Source organism: Columba livia, chromosome 9 (genome assembly GCF_036013475.1).
Source record: "Columba livia isolate bColLiv1 breed racing homer chromosome 9, bColLiv1.pat.W.v2, whole genome shotgun sequence".
In the NCBI taxonomy this organism is placed as follows: domain Eukaryota; kingdom Metazoa; phylum Chordata; class Aves; order Columbiformes; family Columbidae; genus Columba; species Columba livia.
The window spans coordinates 2,071,173-2,092,500 of NC_088610.1; the positions used below are offsets into that span (position 1 = coordinate 2,071,173).

The window sequence follows — 21,328 nt, forward strand, 5'->3', positions numbered from 1 at the left end:
GGGTATCTTATCGCTGGTCATTTTGGTTTTGGAGCTTGTAACCGATATCCACTGCAAACCGTGCTGTGTCTGTGAAGTGTTATCAGCTTTCCAACCTACAGGCTTTCTCAAGTGACAGCGAGGTTGGGAGTCAAACTCAGAAAATCATTTTCTTAGACTGAAAATCTAAGCCCAGCCTGAAGCGAGAGCCGGGTTTTGCTCATGTGGACCTGGGTTTTTTCCCACACAGTAATCGCATCCTTCCAAAAGACCCCGATCTCAGCAATGCAGGAGGTTGAACCTCTCTGAAGGGCTATTGATTTTTGGAGAGTAGTATAGTATAGTATAGCATAGTATAAGTAGACCCCCCCCAAAAAAATGAGAGGATTTCTGCCAGGCTGTGTGAGTGAGCTTGGAGTTCTGGACACCAAACTTCAGAGCTGGGGGAAAATCCCTTTCTGTCTATTTTTATCCCGGCCGTGACTCAGAGGGAGGTTTGTCTCCATAAACTCACGCTTTTCTTGTGGAAGAATTTAAAGGACACGGCTGTTACCTGTTTGTCTTAGTGTATTCATCTTTATGGTATTTGGCGCTGTTTGAAAGAGAAACTTTTCATTTTGGAGAGAGTTTGGAGTAGAGCTTGTTTACCCCTTCAGCTTGCAAGCCCTTGTTCTGTGCTTTACCCATCCGTTTTGCAATTAAAATGAGTTGCAATATAAAACCAGCCCATAAATAAGCTCCCTGTGGGAGAGCCCGAGGGCAATGGGAAGGGATGGTGGGCTCAAGGCGACCCATAGCTAAATAATCCCGTCCCCATCCATGGCATATTGCCCTCTGGCTTCTAATGGCTTAAATCATAATTGATAATTTTCGTTATGGGGTGAGCATCGGTGCAAACTCTTGGTGCGCACCACGCTAAAGGCAAATTAATCAAATTTATATTTGAAAAAATGAACAAAATAAATGGGGGAAGAGGGATGGGAGCTGCACACAGCGAGTTGGAAAGTGCTACCCAGCGAGGGGAGTTTGAAATGTACAACTGGGTTATTAGCACCATTAAAAACTTCTCCCAAATCTGTTATCAAAGAGGTTGGATGAGGATGTTACTCAGACCTCAGAAGAAAGAGCTTTAATGACTTTGAGTTATTCTCTATCAATATTTATGTGGCTGCGCGTTTCATGTAAGATCTCGGATGTTTTGGGGAGCTGCTGGGTACCAGCATCCCCTCACCCTGGCGCGGTTCAGAGCAGAAAATGGGGGTTTGAGCCAAATTCGGGGTGCGAGGGTTGTCGGTGGGTCCCCCCCCCCATATTTCAGCTGTACAGGCCAAAAATCCTGGAAATTGTAGCTGATGGGATTTGCTACAAATCCTCTTGTAAATGGGACAGAAATAGCGCTGCAGAGCCAGGTGGATTGTAACGTTTTAGTTTATTGGTGCTAATACAAAAACATCTAGATTTGCCTCGTCCTGCTGAAAAGCTCATGTTCTCCGTAGCGTTTTGCATACCGTGAATATCGTGTTTCCGAAGAACAGCTTATAAGAATATAAATAAAACTGCAAGGAGGCAGCTGTAGCTGTTCCGTTGCCATCTCCCCGTGCTCATTAGGGGCTGGTAGTTGGAATCGTCCTCCATTCATTAGCAGTAATTACCTGGTGGGCTATCATACCTGCTCATCATCAGACCGCCTGTAAATTCCCTATTAAGCACGCATGATCCAGCTTATAAATTGAACAATTACAAATTAAGCCTGTGCAGCTGTATCAGTGGGTCTTTCTAGATGGGTTTCATGGAGAAGTCTGGTTTACCGTATGTTTTCTCGCTTTTATATCACCAGAAAGTTATAAATACTCGAGTGACTTGAATTCTTCACTCTGATTCCCTGTAAGGCGTTTGATATCCTGTGCATCGGAGGTATCAGAATGTGAAATTGCTGTAACCTTCTGTTCCGTGTTTTGAGGGAGGAGACAATTGTGGTTTGATTGTGTAATGGCAAGGATGCCGGCTGTGGGATGCGGAGAAAACTGACATTTCTGGATGAGTTGCTTACCACTAAAAACGGAGCATTAGGCTGTTAAAAGTGCAAGATGTGCGCTTCTGCATCCAAATAAAAATGCAACAAGTACTCTTCCCAGTGCTCCTTAATTCCTCGGTCATGTAAGAGTTACAAAATAATAGACATTCACTCCAGAGTGGGTTTTTCCCTGCATTTGTTTTCTCAGAGGACCAAGAAGAGTTTTATTCGAACATTTCAGCATGCAGATTTTTAATCCTAAAAATGGATGGGTTGGTAACCCAGTGCTAAGGGGGAATTGTAAAGCTGCTGCTTGTAAAGGGCTCAAGAAACCACTGTGAAAGTAAAAGGGACTTGGAGGAGGGAAGGGTGCTCTTTGGATTCTTAAATCAGAGGTTTATCCCCTCGTAGAGAAGAGTCACGCATCCAAAATGATGGGAAACACCTCAGCATCGTCCTCCTTAAATAAAAAAGTAATAGTCTAAAGCATTATGTATGTAGGTGATCCAAATACTCCCCTTTCCAAACAGATGTCTAGTATTAACTGATTAAAAAATAATCTTTTTTCTTCTTTTTCTTGCTAGATTTAAACCCTGGAAAAGCTTTAGCTTGGCTTAAAGAGGGGCTAAATCCATCACTGCTAGTAAATCATCAGCAAAGAAAGCTGCAATCCCGTCATGCTGTAAATAATTCCCAGTTCCCTGCAAGCTCGCTGGGCTCGGGGTCAGCAGGAGCATCCCGGGCTGGCTCCCTGCACCTCCCCTGCGGGTGTGGGGATCAGCTCCTGCCTCATTTCTACCTGCAATATGACCCAGCTATACGTTTATTTTGAGATCTGAAGAGAAAAAGCTAGTCTAAATTAATATGCTTTTTTAATCAACCAGACGGGTTGGCCAATGCCAACCTGAAAAATAATTTGACCTGATAAAGCCCCTCAAGGAATGACTGTGAGAAGAAAGAAGTTTCTAGTTTGGGTTTTTTGATTGTTTTTTTTAGAGTTAAGGAAACCCATCGCTTGCCTTGTTGAAGGAACAAATGCTGCTCCGACCCTTTTATTTCCCTCCTCACATGGTTTTTGGGCTGAAGGGCTGAGTCCTTGCAGCTGGGTCCAGGCACACAGCAGGATGTGTGTGTGTAGAAGGATAATGAACGAAATCCTGTTGTTTCACTACAAGAATTTGAGCATGTCTGGTAAAGCTGCATCTTTCTGTGCATGGGGTTGAATTTCTTGTGTCCTCACCCCCGTAGCCCTGCAAGCATCCAGGACATTGAACCTGGCCCGTTCCTGGTGGCCCAGCTTAACCCAGCACGGCCAGGATTGACCAGAGCATCTCCCCAAACCTGCTGAGAAGGGAAATGTTTCATGCTGGCGTCCCCAGCTTGGTGTCAGACCCCCTGGAGATGTTCTCCAGGGCTTTGTGAACTTATACATTGTCAGTTTGGAGCTGGTTTTGGGGAAGAGCTTCAGGAAAACTTGGCTAGATACGCCTAAGTGGCGTAACATACCCTAGGTTAGAGGTGCCTCAATAAAAAAGGCAGAAGGCAATGCAGGTGACCCCCTGGGTTTCTCTCCCCAGCTGAGAGGGGCTGTTGGGGGTCCCTGGGGATTTTCCTGGGTTGTGTCTTTGTGGAGAGCGGCAGCGCTGGTTCGCTGCCTCCATCCCGGAGCATCCTTTCCCACTGACCCACCTGGAGGGCTGCCAGGAGCCTTTCACTCCATTTAATCACTCATCTCTTTAATTATTGCCTGCCTGCCTGCCTCATTTCTGAACGGGGAATCGCGAACGGACACAGAACAGAGGAGCAAACCCAGATGTTGAAGGCGATGCCTGGCCCTTCCCAGCTGCATCGCAGGCTCGTGTGGGGCTCCCAGCCCCAGAGGGAAGAGCTTTGCTGCAAACGGGTGGCTTTTCTGCAGCAGACATGCTAAGCCCAACGTAGCTCTCTCCTGGGTCATTTTGCAAAAGGAATAGGGTGTTAAATAGACGAAGTGGGGTTCACCCCTTGCTGCAGCAGACCTGGGTGCAGTCCCCATTGGGGATCTGCTGCATGCGGAGCGACTGAGTCACCATCGTTATAGATTTATAGATAGACCCGCATGTGGAAAGTGGGGGATAAATTCAGGAGTTTTCCTTGCGATGCACATAATAAATGGCGTTAGAGGTTCCATAATGCGCGGAGCTGCTTTCAGCTTGCCACAGATACTTCTCCGAAGCAAGGCCAAGATTTATGCAGGATGTTGAAAAGTGTCTTGGTTCATTTTGATGTTTGGAAATACCTGCCTGGCTGAATGGGATTCTCTGCAGACCCAGTAAAAACCAGGCTCTCTTAAAAACTTGTGAAGAATGTTTTTTTGTTCTTTTTGAATGATACCTAGATCTTTTTAAACCACCACTCCTGTAGGGGAGAGGGTGTCGGGGAGGAGGGTTGGAGCCGAGGCAGGTCTGGGGGTTTCTCTCCATCCCAGCTGCACGGGAACTTGAGGGACTTTCCATCCGCCCACGGCTGCTCCGGCTGGTTTGTGCGGGTGAGAAGCTGGGAAAGTTGGGGGAGCAATGCTCCTACAATGGCCTTTTTTCCTAGAGGCACAGCTGGTGCGGGGAATGAAATCCGAGATGGCCTGTGAGCAAGTGCTTCTGGGTTTCAGCGGCATGTGGGTTTCTGAGCGCAGCCACAGCTGGCTGCGACTGGGAGCAGAATAAAGCTCTTGTTGACTAAGCGAGGAATGGGGACTCTTGAAATTGCGAGCCAAAGCTGGATGCTTGCTTGAGCTTCATGGGCCTTTTCTTTGGAGAAATTTGATTAGAGAAGGACCTGTTGTGGTGGGAGAGAGTGTTGGGGTGAGCACAGGTGTTGCCTCCATCCAGGCACAGACTGGCATTTCATAGAATAGAACAGTTGGGGTTGAAAGGGACATTCCCAGCTCCCCCAGCGCCAGTTCTGCCATGAGCAGGGACATCTTCACCAGCTCAGGTTGCTCAGAGCCCCGTCCAGCCTGGCCTGGGATGTCTCCAGGGATGGTTCATCCACCACCTCTCTGGCCAACCTGGGCCAGGCTCTTACTACCCTCAAGGGCAACAATTCCTTCCTCATGTCCAGCCTGAATCTCCCCTCCTTTAGTTTAAAACCATCACCTATCGCAACAGGCCCTGCTGAAAAGCCTGTTCCTATCTTTCTTACAGGCCCCTTTTAAGTACTGTGTACAAAACCAGGTCACATCTCCGGTTGGGGTGCCCAAGCAGGTGCTGTGGCAGAGTCTCCGTATTCACCCCCGCTGCAGGGTGCAGGTATAATTAGCTGGAAATGTGGGGTAGAGCCTTTTCCATCAAAGATCGTGTTTTTTTCTGCGGCAGAGGGTAAAGGGAAGGGATTGTGCAGCTCCCATTGAGCGGCTCCGTGTCTCGGGGAGCCGCGATCCATCGGGATCCGATTCAGCTGCGAGCGGCCCCGGTCGGGCAGCAGGCGCTGCCGCAGCCGGGGGCGGGCGGGGGAGCCGGGACTGCGGCTGCCGCTGCAGCATCGCCCCGGGGCCGGGCGGGGGGGTGGAACTTCCCAGCCCTAGCGCAGTGTCTGCAGGGGGGTCATTTATATTTTTTTGCCCCAGCCTTCCCCCGAGGCCCCCTGCTCTTTGTGCAGCCGCCGGCGGGGGCGGGACCGGGCTCCCCCCCTCCGTGCTCCGCCGGGGCCGCCGCTGCGCAGGAGCAGCGCGGCAGCATCCATCTTACCGGCTGGCCGGGCTCCCAGCTCCTCCTGCCCATCCTCCTCCTCCTGCCCATCCTCCTCCTTCTTCCCGTCCTCCTCCTCCTCTTTCCCCGCCGGGGCCGGAGACCCCGCGGGGCGGCGCGGCGGATGATGCACGGAGATGGTCCACCAGGAAAACTGCTCCTACCAGGTAAGGGGGGAGCGCGGCCTGGCCCCCCATTCTCAGCTGCACCCTCGCTCTCAGCTGCACCCCCGCTCCCAGCCGCCCCCGCCCCGCCGCCGGCCCCGGGGGCCGGGGGATGCGGGCAACCCCGACGCGGCTTTAACCCGTGGGTCCCCAGGCAGCGGGTTGGGAGCAGCCGGGGTGGGGAGAAACGGGGCTTTTGTGCCTGCCATGTGATGCTGGGGAGCGCCGGGGATGCGCTGGCCCGAAGGGGCGGCCGAGGGAGGGTTTGGCAGCTGCTGCCTGCACCCTGCCTGCTGCCTGCACCCTGCCTGCTGCCTGCACCCTGCCTGCTGCCTGCACCTTGCCTGCTGCCTGCCTGCTGCCCGCACCCTGCCTGCACCCCACCGCCTGCCTGGATGAAACTGCTCCGCGTAAGTGAGCGAGCTGCTATTTCGCTCTTCTGAAGTTGCCATCGGAGAGTGATGTAAATTTGAGAGTAAATAGAATATTTCACCGAGAGTGATGTAAATTTGAGAATAAGTAGGATATTTCACCGTGCTTTCTATATTGAAGTGTGAGAGCTGAGCTGCGCAACATGGTTGTTTTCAGATGCAGCCCAGTCGTGGTTCTTGCTGTTCTGCTAAATAATCCGTGCGATGGGTTTGGGGATGAGCATTTCCCTCTCTCAGCATCCCTGGGGCCTGGCAGCAGTGCTGGGGACGGCAGCACTGACAACCGTGTTTGCTGAGCAACGGAGAGATTATTTCAGTGGGGCAAATGAGAGCTTGGGGTGGGCTGTTATTGGGGCTTCATTTTCCTCTAAAGAGAGGATGGGTGCCGCTGGGTGCACCTGCACGGGAAATGGCACGTTTAGGGCTGGATGGCACAGCTGAGCTGATCAATGCACAAACGCTCATCCATCCGCAACAGCGATGCTGAGAACTGCGTTTGTGTACGTGCCGTGGAGTGTGTTTAGGAAAATACCCAACAGGCATTCCCAGCGGTGGGGCTGGAACCCCCAGAGATGGGGCTTTGCCCAGAACATCCTCGGTTTCCCCCAGCACCGCCTTTAATTCAAACTTCAATCTGCATTTTAAGACAAAATATATTGCAAAATATATCGTGAAGGGAAAGATACCAAAACATACATATGTACAGAGAGAAGAGTTGAAAAGATTTTTCACTGGATGTTTTCAACCTAGCAAATGCTTCTGGCAATGAGTTTCCAATTTTAGCTCCTTTGCAAGAAAAAATCCTGTTGGTTTTTTTCAGCCTCAGTTTCAGGGGACCTGATTTTTCTGCAGCCCAGAGCCTGTTGCTCTCCAGTGCCTTAATAAATGGTGTCATTGTTTGCGCAGAGCGGATGTTTTCCCCCTGTACCCGTCGGAACGCGAGGGTTAAAGGTTGCGCATTGTTCGGCGGTGGTGGTGGGTCCGGGTCGTGCCGGGGTGGGCGAGCGGTGCCGGTGCCGATGCCGAGCGATGCGGCACAGGCCTGGCGCACATCCCTGCATCTCAATGCGCCGGGCTCGCTGCGATGGCAGCGCCTTTCATCTGCTTTCATCTGCTCGCTTGTTTAGGAATTGCTTCCTCTCCTCCAAACCCATAAATATTAGAGTGAAAAAAGTCGTGAGAAAAGGTCTTTCAAATGAAATCTGTTTTGAAACCTTCCTACGACACTGCAAGGATTAGGAGCAACCCCAGCCCCCCCCAAACCCATTAACCTAAAGGCCAAGTTTTAATCCCTTTGTGGCCGGCAATCCTGGGTTTGGGATCAGGCTGGCGGGCAGCGATGACAGGATTTTGGTGGCTGCCCGGGGGAGCAGGGTGGCAGCGTGTAGCTCTGCTCCCCTCTCGCATCCCTGGTTTTTTGAAGCTACTATATAAATTAAAATCAAACTGAATAGAGGAACAAGCCAACGCCTGGGGAAAAACTTGGAAAAAGTGTCTGTTTTGGAGGAATCCAGCAGAAAAGCTCTGATGTGCCCATGTCACGGCTGGGACATCAGCTCGGCAGTGGGGACACGGGACAGGGCACAGCACAGGTGGGTGTGAGGAAGAGGAGGGTATTTCGGTTGTATGTCGTGCTTTGCCTCAAAAGTCCTGTTTCATACCATAAATGAGTTGGCACTGCTGGTGTCTGAAATTCGGGTGGCCGAAGGTCCTCCTGGGGTTTTGGTTGTGGCTAAGTCAGGTTCATTGCTTTGAATTTAGGCCAGGTCCAGAAGGTCCCAGCATCTGATGTCTTCCCTGTGGCTGCATCCAGGAGTCATGCACACTTCGTGCCGTGTATTTTTCCTTTAGTTATTTCTCTTTTCCTATTTATACTGATTTATTTTCCCATGCCAAACATATTGCTTCTACATTTTGACAAGAGAAACATCAGCTCTTGCACAATGAGTAACATTCTGGGAGGTCCTGAGCTTGGGCAGAATGAAAGATCAGCCTGCAAATCCAGGCCTCAACACAGAAATAAAGGTTTTATTCTAATGTGTGTATTAGCAGCGCTTTACTGGCCTGCAGCCTTAGCCAGTGCTTAGTTTGCTTTGTAAATTCTTATTTTCAGCGTTGCCTGACAAGTCCATCTTTGCCTGGAGCAACACGGGGCTCTTCGGGCTGTTGCCGGCTTCTTCTCTGTTTCTTCGCCACCACTGTACAAGTGGGGAGTCTGACCAGATTTACATCATCTCCTTGGGTTGATTTCTGATGTATTTTAAAAGCAGAGAAACCCCCCGGTGCCCCTGCCTAAGGCAGGAGCCTCCAAACAGGCAGTTGCCCATGGGAACCAGTTTTGGCTCCAGGCGCTGGCATCGGCGGCGGGCTGAGCTATCTGCTGGCGGGAGGGTCGCTCTGGAGATGTCCCCAGTCTTTACACACGCAAAGCAAATTAAACAGGAAAGAAAAAGGAAATCTGATGTGAAAAATGAGATTTTGTGTGCTTAGAAGTAATTTCTTAGGCAGGTTGGGGCATGGGGTGCACCCATCTCAGCACCCTCTGTTCTCCTTGGGCCTCGTCTGGGCGCGTTCTTGACTCTCAGCTCCCAGGGTCTTGCTGAGCACCCAACCACAAAAGTTGGGCCGAAAAAGTCACAAGTTCAAAATATGAAATGCTCATTTAAAAAAAAAAAAAAAAAAGGGTTTATTTTGTTTGATATCTTCAGGGTTTTGTAGGCTTTTGCGGCATGTAGAAATACCAGACTGTCATCATCTTTTTCACTGAAGTGAATACAGATTCTCATGGCAAAGTTCAACCCTAAGAGCCTTGGAGAAAGCCTCAAATGCCACGAAGCCACCGCATAGCGCTGGCCTGACCTCTCGCCCGCAGCTGCCGGGGCGATGCTGCCGCCTGGTACGGCCTCGGCTCGTGTGACCCTGCGTCCCAAACCAGTTACAATAAAATAAAATAAAGCCCGCATTGTAGAGAGCTGAGGCTGAAGGCTTTCTTGTTTAGATGGAGAATAAAGGGGAAAAAAAAGCTCTGCAAAGTAGGTGGAAAGCATTTGGTGTGTTGAAGCTCCAGGAAGCATCATCAGATGGAGGATGTGGTCCATCTCATCCCTAAATTTGCAGGGGTTTGTTGCAGGTGCCTTGTCCTGGCTGCGGTGTGCTGGGAGGATGCTGTGCTGTGAAGAGACTCTCTGAAAAGATTCATTCTGGCCTTTGCAATAAAATAATGGTTTCATGAAGTAGTTCTGGCAACTTGAGATGTGTGTGAATCTGGAAGTCACCTCGAAGCCCTGGCCTGAGCGCCCCATGGCCGTGAACATGGGTTTGATAGGGGTGTGCTCAGAGTGCTGTCAGGATCCTCCTGGGAATTTAGGGGTTTTATCTACTAACTCAGTAACCGGCGGTGTTTGGGAGCTGATCCCCAGCAGAATGGGGGATGGTTTCCTCCCCCAACATCAACTCAAGCGAGAGTTATGTATGCGCAGTAGAGTTAAATTTAGCTGCTTGCTTGTCCGTAAGCACTTGGTGGTTAAAGCACATAAAACTTGATATGTCCTATTTCCTCGCCGTGTTTCAGGATGACTTGAGTGCTGCTGTCCCCAGCCTGTGTGTTCCCAACGGCACATGTGCTCCTGCCATAGGGACACCCCAGCTCACTGGCCCCATATACGCCCGTTCTGAGCTTTCCCTCCACACTATAAAAACCAAACAGGGCTGAGGTGGCCATGGCCACCTCTCCCCATGTCAGCGTTGCCATGGGCTGCTGGAGGAGCCGTGGTGGTGACCATGGCCACAAAGGCCAATCTCCTTCTGATGTGATCTGAAGGATCAGATGGTACCCGGGTGCGTTAGGAAAAGTGTGACCAGCAGGTCGAGGCAGGTTTTCCTCTCCTGCTGTGCCCTGGAGGCCCCATCTGGAGTACTGGGACCAGTACTGGGACCAGTTCTGGGCTCCCCAGTTTAAGAAGGACATGGAATTACTGGAGGGAGGCCAGTGGAGGGCTGCTAAGGTGATGAGGGGTCTGGAGTATCTTTCTTATGTGGAAAGACTGAGAGAGCTGGTGCTGTTCAGCCTGGAGAAGGCTGAGAGGAGACCTTATTTATCCTTATAAATATCTCAGGGATGGGTGCCAAGAGAATGGACCAGACTCTTTTCAGTGGTGCCCAATGATAGGATGAGGGGCAATGGGTACAGGTTGAAACACAGGAGATTCCATCCAAATATGAGGAGAAACTTCTTCACTTTGAGATCCCAGAGACTGGCCCAGGCTGCCCAGAGAGGTTGTGGAGTCTCCTTCTCCGAAGACATTAAAATCCACCTGGACACGATCTGTGTGGTCTGCTCTGGTGACCCTGCGTTAGCAGGTGGGTTGGACTGGATGATCTCCAGAGGTCCCTTCAGCCCCAGCCATCCTGTGATTCCGTGAGGCCCTGGCTAGCAATGCCAACCTTTTTGTTTGTTTAAACCCTCTGTGGACAATAGATGGGGTGTGTGTTGCAAGTAGAGGCCGGTTGCCAGAGGGATGGTGTTTGTCGGGCAGGTCAATGCAGAGCTGCCCGTGGCCTTGTGCACCAGGTGGGGAAACACCAAAGGGTGTTTCCTGCGCTGAGACAGCCACAAAATTCATTTATCTTGTGGTTTTGATTGCCAGAGTTCAAATGGGCCTTTGCTAATGGGGAGATGCCCCTCCCAGGAGTGCAGGGTTGGGTCTGGTCCTGGCCACCAAGAAGGGCACCCAGTGATGGTGACAGGGGTGCAGGGGCTCCCAGCTGTGCCTCTTAACCAGTTTGGGTTTCTCCTGTTGCCTTGAGCGAGGCAGCTGCTGGCAGCGGGGTTTTCACTGCAGGCTGAACCCGGCTCTGTGGGATCCACTCAGGGGATGCTGGTCCTGGAGCATCCCGGCTACTGAGGACAGGGGTGATCTGACCTGAAACCAGCGATAAAACAGTTTTAAAAAATGTGGGTAAAAAGTGCTAAATGTATTTTTGTGAAACTGTGTCGCTTCCCGCCCGTAGGGGTGACGCTGAGGTCGGTTTGCATTGGGGTGGCTTTCATGTGGCATGTGATTGTACAGCATCAACCCCCCATGTGTTGAGTACCATGGGCACAGGAGTCGGGCTGGGGTCCCCAGGTCAGCCAGCAGAGGAGGAGATGCGGGGACATCCCCTCCGATGGACAACAGCATGCGGTGACTTGTCCCAAATCGGAGGGGGAGCACGTGGCAGGTTGCAGGGTCAGCCCCCCCAGCCCTGGCCACCACATCCTTCCTCTTGGGCTATGGGATTTGTATGTATTTTCTCAGATTTATTGTGTCAGGATCAATCCCCACGGCTGGGAGAGGAAGTTAATTTAGCAACAGCAGGAAAGGACACAATGAGTCAGTGGTGGAAGGGAACTAAAAATAATGAAATATCCAGAGAACAACTTTGTTTCTTTTGGGAATTACAGTTACAAGGCAGCATCCTGGGACAAGAACAGGATTAAACAACCCTGTTTATTATCACTGTTTTTTCCTGAAACTTCAGAGTGCAGTAATGCTGTGATGCATAATTTGTATGTTGTTAGAGCTGATAATCTAACTAGAACATGCATTTTGGGTGAAATGATGTCAGCATGACTCGGATATATCATTTAAACATGTAAAGTTTGCAGCACTGTTCTAATTATTAATCTAGCATGCGGCATAGTTGTGTCACACCAGAAATCAGTGCTGTTGTTGCTGGCATGCCACGTTTTGAGGCTCACTGGGAAACCTTGGCATCAGTTCCAACTTTCTGAGGGTTCCCTATAGAAATGGCTGTACCGAGCGGGTAATCTCTGCATCTCACTGCCCCCCCGCAGCTGATTAGGAGCAAACATTTTGATGGGATCTCAGCAAGTACCGAGAGGGATGTTGCAGGGCTGAGGAGCAGCAGCTGTGTCTGGGAAGCCTGGATCTCGGGGCAGGACCGGAGGCACCAGCTGGAGCTGTCAGGGGTGCAGGTTTGGGGGCGGCAGAGCCCCCTGGGAGCTGGGGCTGGGGTGCTCAGCCACCCCCAAACAGCAACCAGGCGGTGTGGGGTTGCCCAATCTCTGCAAGCCCACGAGACAGGTGGCAGGTTAAGGCCAAACGCCTTTTTGCACTCTTGGTTAATTCCCTTTTTTTTTCTTGCACCTGAAAAAGCTACTTTAGCCAAGAAATAGCTCCCTGGGGGCCTCCCTGGTGTTTTTCTTGTAAAGAGCAAAAACAAAACTTCATCTTTGTGGTTGGCTTTGCTGTGACAGCCCATCCTGGAGCAGCCGTGCGAGGGCTGGGGACCACCTGGCTTCACCACCCCGGCCACTGGGGTTTAATTGGGATCGCTCCCAGGCTGAAAACCCCTGCAGAAAACCTCTGGCTGTGACTGCGCCCGCCGGGCTTGGATTTTTGACATCAGACACCGGGTTTTTTCCTGCCCTTGTGTAGCCGGCAAGTGCTCGGGGCTATTTTTATCCAGTGCTGGCAGTGGCTGGAGGACGATGCGGCTTCCCTGGGCTCCCTCATCAGCTGGCCTGGGCTCCGGCACTGCCTTGACTTTATTAGGGAAAAACAAGGTGCTGCGGAGCGACCGGGCGGCGAGAGGGGCCCAGGAAGCGTCCCGGAGCGGGGGCTGCCGTGGGTTTTGGCTCCAGGGACGGGTTCTTGATCCCATGGTGCCAACTGAAGAGCGGAGGAAGGACTGAGATGCTCCGGCGGGAGCGTCGGACCGGCCACGTGAGGACCCGGGAGCCAAGGAGATGAGTCGGGAGGGTGATGATGGCATGGGTGATGTCATGGGTGACGTCATCAGGAAAGCAGCCGCGCCGGCCGGGGAGGGGAGTTATAAAAAGGTAAGGGACAAAAAGGAGCTTTTTTCTGCCACCAGTGGGGGGACAGGTCTAAACGTGCCCAACACCTTCCCCAGGGACGTGGGATTTGGGTGCCAGAGCAGGGGAGTGACTGGCGATATTTAACCACTGCAGGGCAGCAAACCTGCCTCCCCACGTGATTCCATATCACTTGGTGATAAAGAAAATGTGAAAGAGATGTTTCCAAATGCATTTTCCTGCCTCAAGACCCCTGGGGTTTAAAGCAATTTGCCACATGGCTTGAGATCCATAAGTTTGACTTGATTTTGCATTTACCAGCAAATCCCCTGTGAAGAAAAAGGAGATAAAAACAACATAGACTCTGTGGTTACAATTTTGTTTTGTAAATCCAAGAATAGCTCTTGTGCTTCACAGAGATCACATAAGGCGCTGCCTATGGCTCTGGAACTTTAAATATAGTAATTGTCCATGGCTGGTAATGACAGACCCTGGCAAAAATAGCTTGGGTGGCTTGGCTGTGTCCCTGCGGGGCTGGGCAGGGGCTGTGCGCCCTGGTTGGTGACAATGGATGTCCCTGGTGTCCAGCATCCCCCGGCATTGCTGCGTCGTGAGCCGGTGGCACTGCCCAGCGGGACGGGGACCTGCCGGAGTGTTGGTGGCACCTGTTAATCTGTAATTCATGGTGTAATTAGACTCTTCCCTCTCCAAACCAGCACGCCTGGGGTTTGGTCCGGGTTCGGTCCCATTGACCCAACTCCAGAAGTGCCATCAGGGGTCTTGGAGCACGATGAGGAGCCTGGCAAGTCACTGCTGCACCTCAGCGCCAAATAAATCTTCCATGTGCAGTTTTATATGCTATTTTGGGTGATGTCTGTAATGAGTAAAGCTGCCGGTACATGTGCCTGTGTGCTAAATAGTGTGGAGAGGTACTTGGTGAAAAGAACAATCCAGCTACCACTTCTGAAGGGACAGAAATAATGTAGTATGGACTGGATGACCTTTGAAGGTCCATTCCAACCCAGACTATTCTGCGATTCTATGACTTTGCTCCGTTTCCTAGAAAACTGCAGAACTCTTGTGCCCACTGCCCCGGGCTCCATCCCGCATCGGGTCGGTCAGGACCTCTGGCATCAGCAGCGCCGTGTGCCCCGGGGATGGGGTTTTGCGGGAGGAAGGTGGATATCGGATGAATTCTGTCTCTCGACCAAAAATGTGGCATATTTTGGTGTCAAAGTGCCACAGCGCGTCGGGGTCTGGTTGCCAACACGTGTCAGAGGCGGGTGGCGAGGAGCACAAATGGTCGTGTATAATCTGCAAACACCGGAGAGGTGGTTGCGGTAGATTTATTATATAAAGAGCAATAATTACAGCAGGGAATGGAGCTGGGGAAACAGCAGTGGGGAAGGTCTGAACCTCTCCTGGCGATTTGCCTTTGCCGGAATGGTTGTGTAAAGTGTTTTACACGTGGGCGCTTGCAGCCATCCCCTGACATTGTGTTTTTATCCGTGTGCTTAACCAAAGGCAGCTGCTGACCTTCCGAATTGGTAACAAGGAAAACATGTGCCCAAAACTGTTTTGCCTTAAAAATAAAGAGCAGCCTTGTGTTCAAAATAATTGTTTGAACCAAACTTTGGCTGCCCCCTCTTTCAGAAACAAGTGCATTTCTTTGATCCAGTGCCAAAAATAACATGTTTAAGTAACATGGGTTTATATTTTGCTTGCTAACACCTTTGCATTTTGAGTATTTGATGCATTATTTTTTATATATCAAGTCAGTATATTTGATAGGTGAAAAAGCACTTGCAATTTGCCTTCTCAATGTATAGTTTTCAGTACCCAATTCAGGATGTAGAATGCAGCTGTTGGGTGATTTATCTAAAGCCTAAAGTCCAGTTCCCTTAGGTATATTATATTTCTTGGTAACTGTTTCCTATATTATAATAACAACAAATAGCACTCTTGATATCTTTATGGTCATTAGCCCGTGTCTGGTTTATAAAAGGGGATATTCTGGGCTCAGTCCTGGGACCAGTATCATTTAGTATCCCCAGTAATGACCTGGTGGGGAGAACAAATTGCGCATTGATTCAATGTACAGATGTCAAACTGGGAGCAGTTGTGTCTCGGTGGGAAACGGAGCAAAGTTTGAAAAGATCTGGAGAGACAGCCCCACCTGAAATATGTGGAAGTGTGCCGGAATTTATATGTATTTTGAGAAAAGAAGGGTCATTTTTAGCGCACACAGCGTAGGGAGATGCCCACGTGCATCATGAGATGGGCAGCACAACGAACCGGTGTGGGCGACCCTGGTTCTCCTTTCAGACCATTAAAAATATATATTTCTTACTCCTTTTTCCTTATATTTTTCACTGTGCTGCCTTACCCAGCACAACTGCCTATTTTTCCCTCTGAATCTGAAAACAGCCTCCGCATGATGGAGGCATCAATTACCAAAACCTGAAAGAACAAAGCAGAAAAACATTCTTGAGTGGCCTGGGTAGAAATTCAGGAGCTCAACCCAAAAATTCAATACCACTTGATGCCCTGGAGGGCTTTTTTAATATTTCAAATGAAAGGAGTTAGGTTACACACGAAGTATGTATTTTGGTAAGGGATTGACAATATAATGGGCAGTGTGATAACGTAATGTATGTAGTCAGCACTTTAGTTTGAATTAAATTATTAGCTATTTTAAGCTAATAATTTACATTTTGTTATATCTCACTTTCCTGGCTCAAAAAGGTGCTTTATTTTCAGTTAGGTAAAATATGGCAAGCGCAGTTATATTAATTCATGCCATTGAAGCAGCCCATGCTTGCCTGCTGTGTCTTATTTTGTTGGCTATTCTTGATTGGGTATTATGTGTTATTTTAAAATGAAATGTTTGCAGGCTTCACAATGTTCTTTCTATCAATAACTTGCCTCCTGGTGTCAGCATTGGCACATAATCCATTAGTGACAGACACTGGGATAGTACTGTGCTAATTTTGAGCCTAGATCTATGATTTTCATTTATTGCACATTGATTACACAGTCGTCTCCATAATCATTGATTGGTGATTAATTTCAAAACACTTTGTAGCTTGCTTCTATTAAAAAATATATGTGTATATCTATAAAAGAGTTTTTAAAACTGGATAATTTGGTGGCAATGGTTAAAAATACATCTCAGAGCACATTGGTAGAAGGATGGTGAGGTTTTGGAGGCTGCTCAGGCAGGTGGAAGATGATGATGAAAGTGTCATCTTGGTTGTATATGGATATAGGTGCAGATATCAGTGTGTATATTTGGTGTATATCAGATGTATACATGAGTGTGTGTGTATGTAGTTGTATAACCATCAATATGTGGAGAGAGAAAGAGATGCAGATGGGCATCCATGTTGGGATGGGCGACGTGGTCCATCCAAGCCTTGGAGACAGCTTGGAGTTGTGTTGGCCATCACGACCACAACGTTGGGGCTGGTGGGACAAGGCTCCTCCCCACACACTGGCACGGCCGACGGCTTCATCCTCTCTTCTTGCCCTTCCCTTTCAGGCCCAGAAGAATGAGCGCGAGTCCATCAGGCAGAAGTTGGCTCTGGGTAGTTTCTTCGACGATGGCCCCGGACTGTACACCAGCTGCAGCAAGAGCGGCAAGCCCAGCCTGTCCTCACGGTAAGCCAGGCACCTCGAGCCCAGAACCTCGCTGGAGGCTTAAAAGTATGAGAAACCTCCAGTGGAACAGCCCGAGACCTTCCTTTCATTGCATCCCTTGGTTTTTGCTTGCAAACATATTATTGAATTGTCCTTGCAACCATATTCTCGAGTTGTCCTTGGTTTAGATCGTCTTATGCACTGAATGCAATAATTGTGTGTTATGTAGATAACTCTAAATAATATGCTGAAATATTAATTTAAAACTGTAGAGAAGTGATATTTGGATGCTCGGGGGATAAAGGAAATGAGCTGAAGTTTCCTGAGTTAGGTTTCCTTCAGGTTTTCATTGAAGGTCTCTGTCCTGAACAGAGCGTTGCCTTTGGACTTGGGCAACCAAGACCAAAACAGTGCTGGAAGTATCATGAATTTACAACTGGAGTTATTTTCAGGAAAATAGCTGGTTAATTTTTATTTTCCAATGAGTTCTTTATGTTGAGTTGCGAAATACTGAGGATTTTAATGCCTGGTTTAATGCCAGATGCACATGTCTGTAGCATGGCAGACACTGGGAGTGAAGATCTACCTGTTGCCATGGTGTGGGAGAATCATAAAAGAGTGTTAGAGAGGCATAAAACCAGGAGGAATACAGTTATTACACCAGAGAGGTACAATTGTGAAATTAAATTGAACTGCAAGTCATTTGAAAGGGAAAACAGTTTTGCTCTGTGTAGTTACAGCTAAACCAGGAGCCGCTATCTTGTAATTATAGCGCGGGTCTAATTAACGCTGCGCGTCAGGCTTTGGCAGCTGCGCCACGAGAAATTACCAGCTGTACCTGAACGCTTTGGCGTCACGTTAATATTTATAGTCCTGGCAAAGCGTTAATATTAAACACTGCTTGGTACAGGACCTATAGGAACCTTTGCCGGACCACCGCTCTCATTTTTGTGCTTGCAGAGGAAACAAAACTGTGCTTGCATATGAAATGTGAAGTTGAACCAGGGGCGCATCCTGCATCCCAACCTGGGTACCTGCGTCTGAGCGCCGCAGCTTAAAAGCTTGTGCGGAATTAGAGAATTAGGGAATAGTTTGGGTTGAGGGGACATTCCCAGCTCCCCCAGTGCCCCCCCTGCCATGAGCAGGGACATCTTCACCAGCTCAGGGTGCTCAGAGCCCCGTCCAGCCTGGCCTGGGATGTCTCCAGGGATGGTTCATCCACCACCTCTCTGGGAACCTGGGGTTTCATCACTCTCAGTGTAAAAAAATATCAATTATTAATGCAGTCTATTTTGCGGTAATAGCGGCTTAAGAAATTGCACTAAAATAAATGAAAAATAGGAGTTTGTTGTCTGTAAGTACCAGTATGAACCACCCCATTGGGATTGAGAAATAACAGGCAGCAGAATGTGTGTGGGGGCTCGCCCTGTCTTTAGCAGGTGCCTCTTTTATATAATAATATTTTTATATATTATTTACCTATTTTATATATCAAAATATATTTGTATCTATTTATACATGAAATATAGAGTATGTATATGTATTCTTTTATTTCACGTAATAAGACAGCTACCCTGATGACAAAATCTCTGCAGCGTCTTGGCAATTCTGAAGTTCATCAATAGGTGGTGGTAGAAGCGTTTTCATCAGCCAGTTTCCAGTCCCAGTCTAAAACTGACGCTGGGAAATGGCAGCACTGGGAGTGTGGTGTCCTGCATGGCCTTTGGGGGCGGGAGACGACCGTCTTCTTGGAAAAAAAAGTGAAAATATTTCTATTTTCCTTCTGCCCAATAACCAAATTGGGATAACGACTCCCTTTTCCTCCCGCAGGTTACAAAGTGGGATGAACCTGCAGATTTGCTTTGTGAACGACAGCGGCAGCGACAAGGACAGCGACGCCGATGACAGCAAGACAGAAACCAGCCTGGACACGCCGTTGTCGCCCATGGTAGGTCTGAAGCCTGGAAATGGAAACTGAAAAAGAACTGATCCTATTAAAATATAATTGCAACGCCAAACCCCAGAGCAGCATCTCTAGCCATCAGTAAAAGAAAAGCGAGATGCTGAGGGGCAAATCTGGTGAATATAGAGCTGCTGTAGCACAAATGTCTTCACGTGAAGGTGTTTTCCTTCCTCCTTCCTTCCTCCCTTTCTTCTCGGCTCTGATAATTATCAGGGCAGTAATGAATTTGAAGCGGTATCAGCTCCCTCCAGCTTTCCTCTCCTCTCTTTTCCTTTGTGAATATAACACCACGGTTTCAGATGTTTTCTTCCAGCTTAACCAGCCTGTCCCTTCAATGCCTATTGATCTGGTTGGCTCCTCTTTCCATTTAAAGTTCACAAGTTGCTATTAATAGTCAAGGGGGCCTAGCTGGGAATTATTCTGATTTTTAAAGGTAAACTTGTGGATTTAAAAAAAAACAAATCTGTGCTATTCACCTTCTCTGTAGAAATGATGCCACTTATAAGTGCACAAAACTACAGCTGCCTGAAAGGAGGGTTTAGTATGGAGAGTGTTGGTCTCTTCTCCCAACTAAAAAGCAACAGGATGAGAGTAAACAAGAGGGAAGTTGTGCCACGGGAGGTTGAGGTTGGATCTGGGGAACAATTTCTCCCCCAAAGGGCTGTGGGGCATTAGAACAGGCTGCCCAGGGCAGTGCTGGAGTCACCATCCTGGAGGGTTGGACAGATGGAGATGAGGTTCTCAGGACACGGGGCAGTGCCAGGGGTTGGACTCGATGAGCTTGAGGGTCTCTTCCAACTTAGATGATTCTATGAAAACATGTAGACAGCAAACCTGCTGAGGTGATGAGGCTGTAACGCTGCATCTCTGCTCCCCAGAGCAAGCAGAGCTCGTCCTACTCCGACAGAGACACGACGGAGGAAGAGTCGGAGTCCCTCGACGACATGGATTTCCTCACCAGGCAAAAGAAACTCCAAGCCGAAGCCAAAATGGCCTTGGCTATGGCCAAGCCCATGGCCAAGATGCAGGTGGAGGTGGAAAAGCAGAACAGGAAGAAATCGCCGGTAGCGGATCTTGTAAGTGGGAGCCGTGGGACGGCGTGTTGGGGAACACCAGCCTGTCGGCTGTTTGCTTTGTTTGTTGAGACACGTACAGCGGGCAGCGGTGCTTGTAGACATGGGGAGGAGCAGCGGAGATCATCCATCCGTCGGGAGCTGGAGGGTTGACATGGACTGTCAGTCCACCTCTGGTGCTGGTAGATCTGGGTCAAATGTGGAGATGTTTCAGCTCATTTTTGTACTCTCGGTGCAGTCGTTGCTGCAGGCAGAGGGGGGAATGTCTGCGAAGCAAGTTGCCGCTGGTCAGGAATAGGAGTAATTGGTAAGAAAATGAAAGAAAATGGTAAAAAACTGAAAATTTCTTTTCAGCTGCCACATATGCCTCACATAAGTGAATGCCTGATGAAGAGAAGTTTAAAACCCACTGATCTAAGAGACATGACTATCGGGCAGCTACAAGTGATAGTCAATGATCTCCACTCGCAGATAGAAAGTAAGTGATGCTTGTTTAGTTATTCTTTGGTATGTCCCATTTAATTAAGAACAGTTCATGGGACTGTTGGTAAATATATGATAACACGAGTATACACAGAAGATGGAGATGAAATTCCCTCCAGGTTTGGCTCCTTCAGCTTTTTTCTTTTCTTTGTGGCAGGGGGGTTATGGTTTATCCTAGAAAACATTCCCTCCTGGTTCTCCGCACTAGCTAATGTGTATTGCAGTGGGAAGGGTGATGTACGGGACCCAATGCAGGGTTCCATCAAACTCACCTCCTTTCTCCTGTCTTCAGGCTTGAATGAGGAGCTGGTGCAGCTGCTGCTGATCCGGGACGAGCTGCACACGGAGCAGGACGCCATGCTGGTGGACATCGAGGATCTGACCAGGTGAAGGGGTGAAGGAGCCTCCTCAGGGGGTATTTTTCCCTCCTTGCAGGTCTAGTAGAGGTTCTTTTAGCAGAATTTGGGTACTAAAGCTTTTTGCTGTACAAGGTAAAGGGTTGAGCAGGATGCTGCTTTCTCCACCAAAACAAGAAATCGAGGCAGTTGGGTTCTGGAGGTGGCTCAGCATCTTTCAAGGGCTCCCCAAACGCAGGTGGTTCATGCTCTTGAACTGGTGTTTCCATTTCCAAAGTCTGAGGAAAAAAAACCTGGGGAGGAGCGATGCTGCAAACCCGCAGCAAAAATACACATGGCTCCCTGTGTCACCATGTCCCTCTCACCGGGCTGAGCTGCAGCCCATCAGGGCTTGGCTGATGGGATTTCAAAGTCCCTTAAATATGAATGTTCAATAACAGATAAAGTGCAGAATGTAGGTGGGTTTCCCAAAGGACCCCGTCCCTCAGGCAGCAAGGTGCTCAAGAGATGATGAGTGATGCGCTGCAGAAACGATGTCAATGTGTTTGTGTTTTTCAATGTGGTGGTGGCTGTGGTTTGGCTTCCTCCTCCTCGCGGTGTGGTGAATAACGCGGCTCTTCTCCTCCGCAGACATGCCGAGAGCCAGCAGAAACACATGGCAGAGAAGATGCCAGCAAAATG

General features: G+C 49.2%; 1 protein-coding gene and 1 long non-coding RNA gene across 5 annotated transcripts in view; one reads left to right on the forward strand and one right to left on the reverse strand.

Moving 5' to 3' along the window:
* SCHIP1 (schwannomin interacting protein 1) overlaps positions 1-21,328 on the forward strand; it is a 143,715-nt gene that overhangs the window by 121,802 nt on the left and 585 nt on the right. The window contains exons 1-7 of one of the 4 annotated variants that reach the window (XM_065073431.1): positions 5,648-5,885; positions 16,675-16,793; positions 18,603-18,720; positions 19,614-19,811; positions 20,163-20,286; positions 20,584-20,677; positions 21,278-21,328. The exon at positions 21,278-21,328 is cut by the window's right edge and continues 585 nt beyond it. In XM_065073431.1, the coding sequence (XP_064929503.1) occupies positions 5,856-5,885; positions 16,675-16,793; positions 18,603-18,720; positions 19,614-19,811; positions 20,163-20,286; positions 20,584-20,677; positions 21,278-21,328 (734 nt within the window). In that variant the 5' untranslated portion in view covers positions 5,648-5,855. Of the gene's footprint in view, positions 1-5,647; positions 5,886-6,103; positions 6,293-12,637; positions 13,158-16,674; positions 16,794-18,602; positions 18,721-19,613; positions 19,812-20,162; positions 20,287-20,583; positions 20,678-21,277 lie in introns of those variants that run through there. The other 3 variants (XM_021294160.2, XM_005507188.3, XM_065073430.1) reach the window with 3 other exon arrangements.
* Positions 1,390-5,908, reverse strand: LOC135580225 (uncharacterized). The gene is made up of 2 exons (XR_010474572.1): positions 5,719-5,908; positions 1,390-4,807 (listed from the first exon to the last, which is right to left on the reverse strand). It is a non-coding gene; the product is annotated as an uncharacterized LOC135580225 (long non-coding RNA).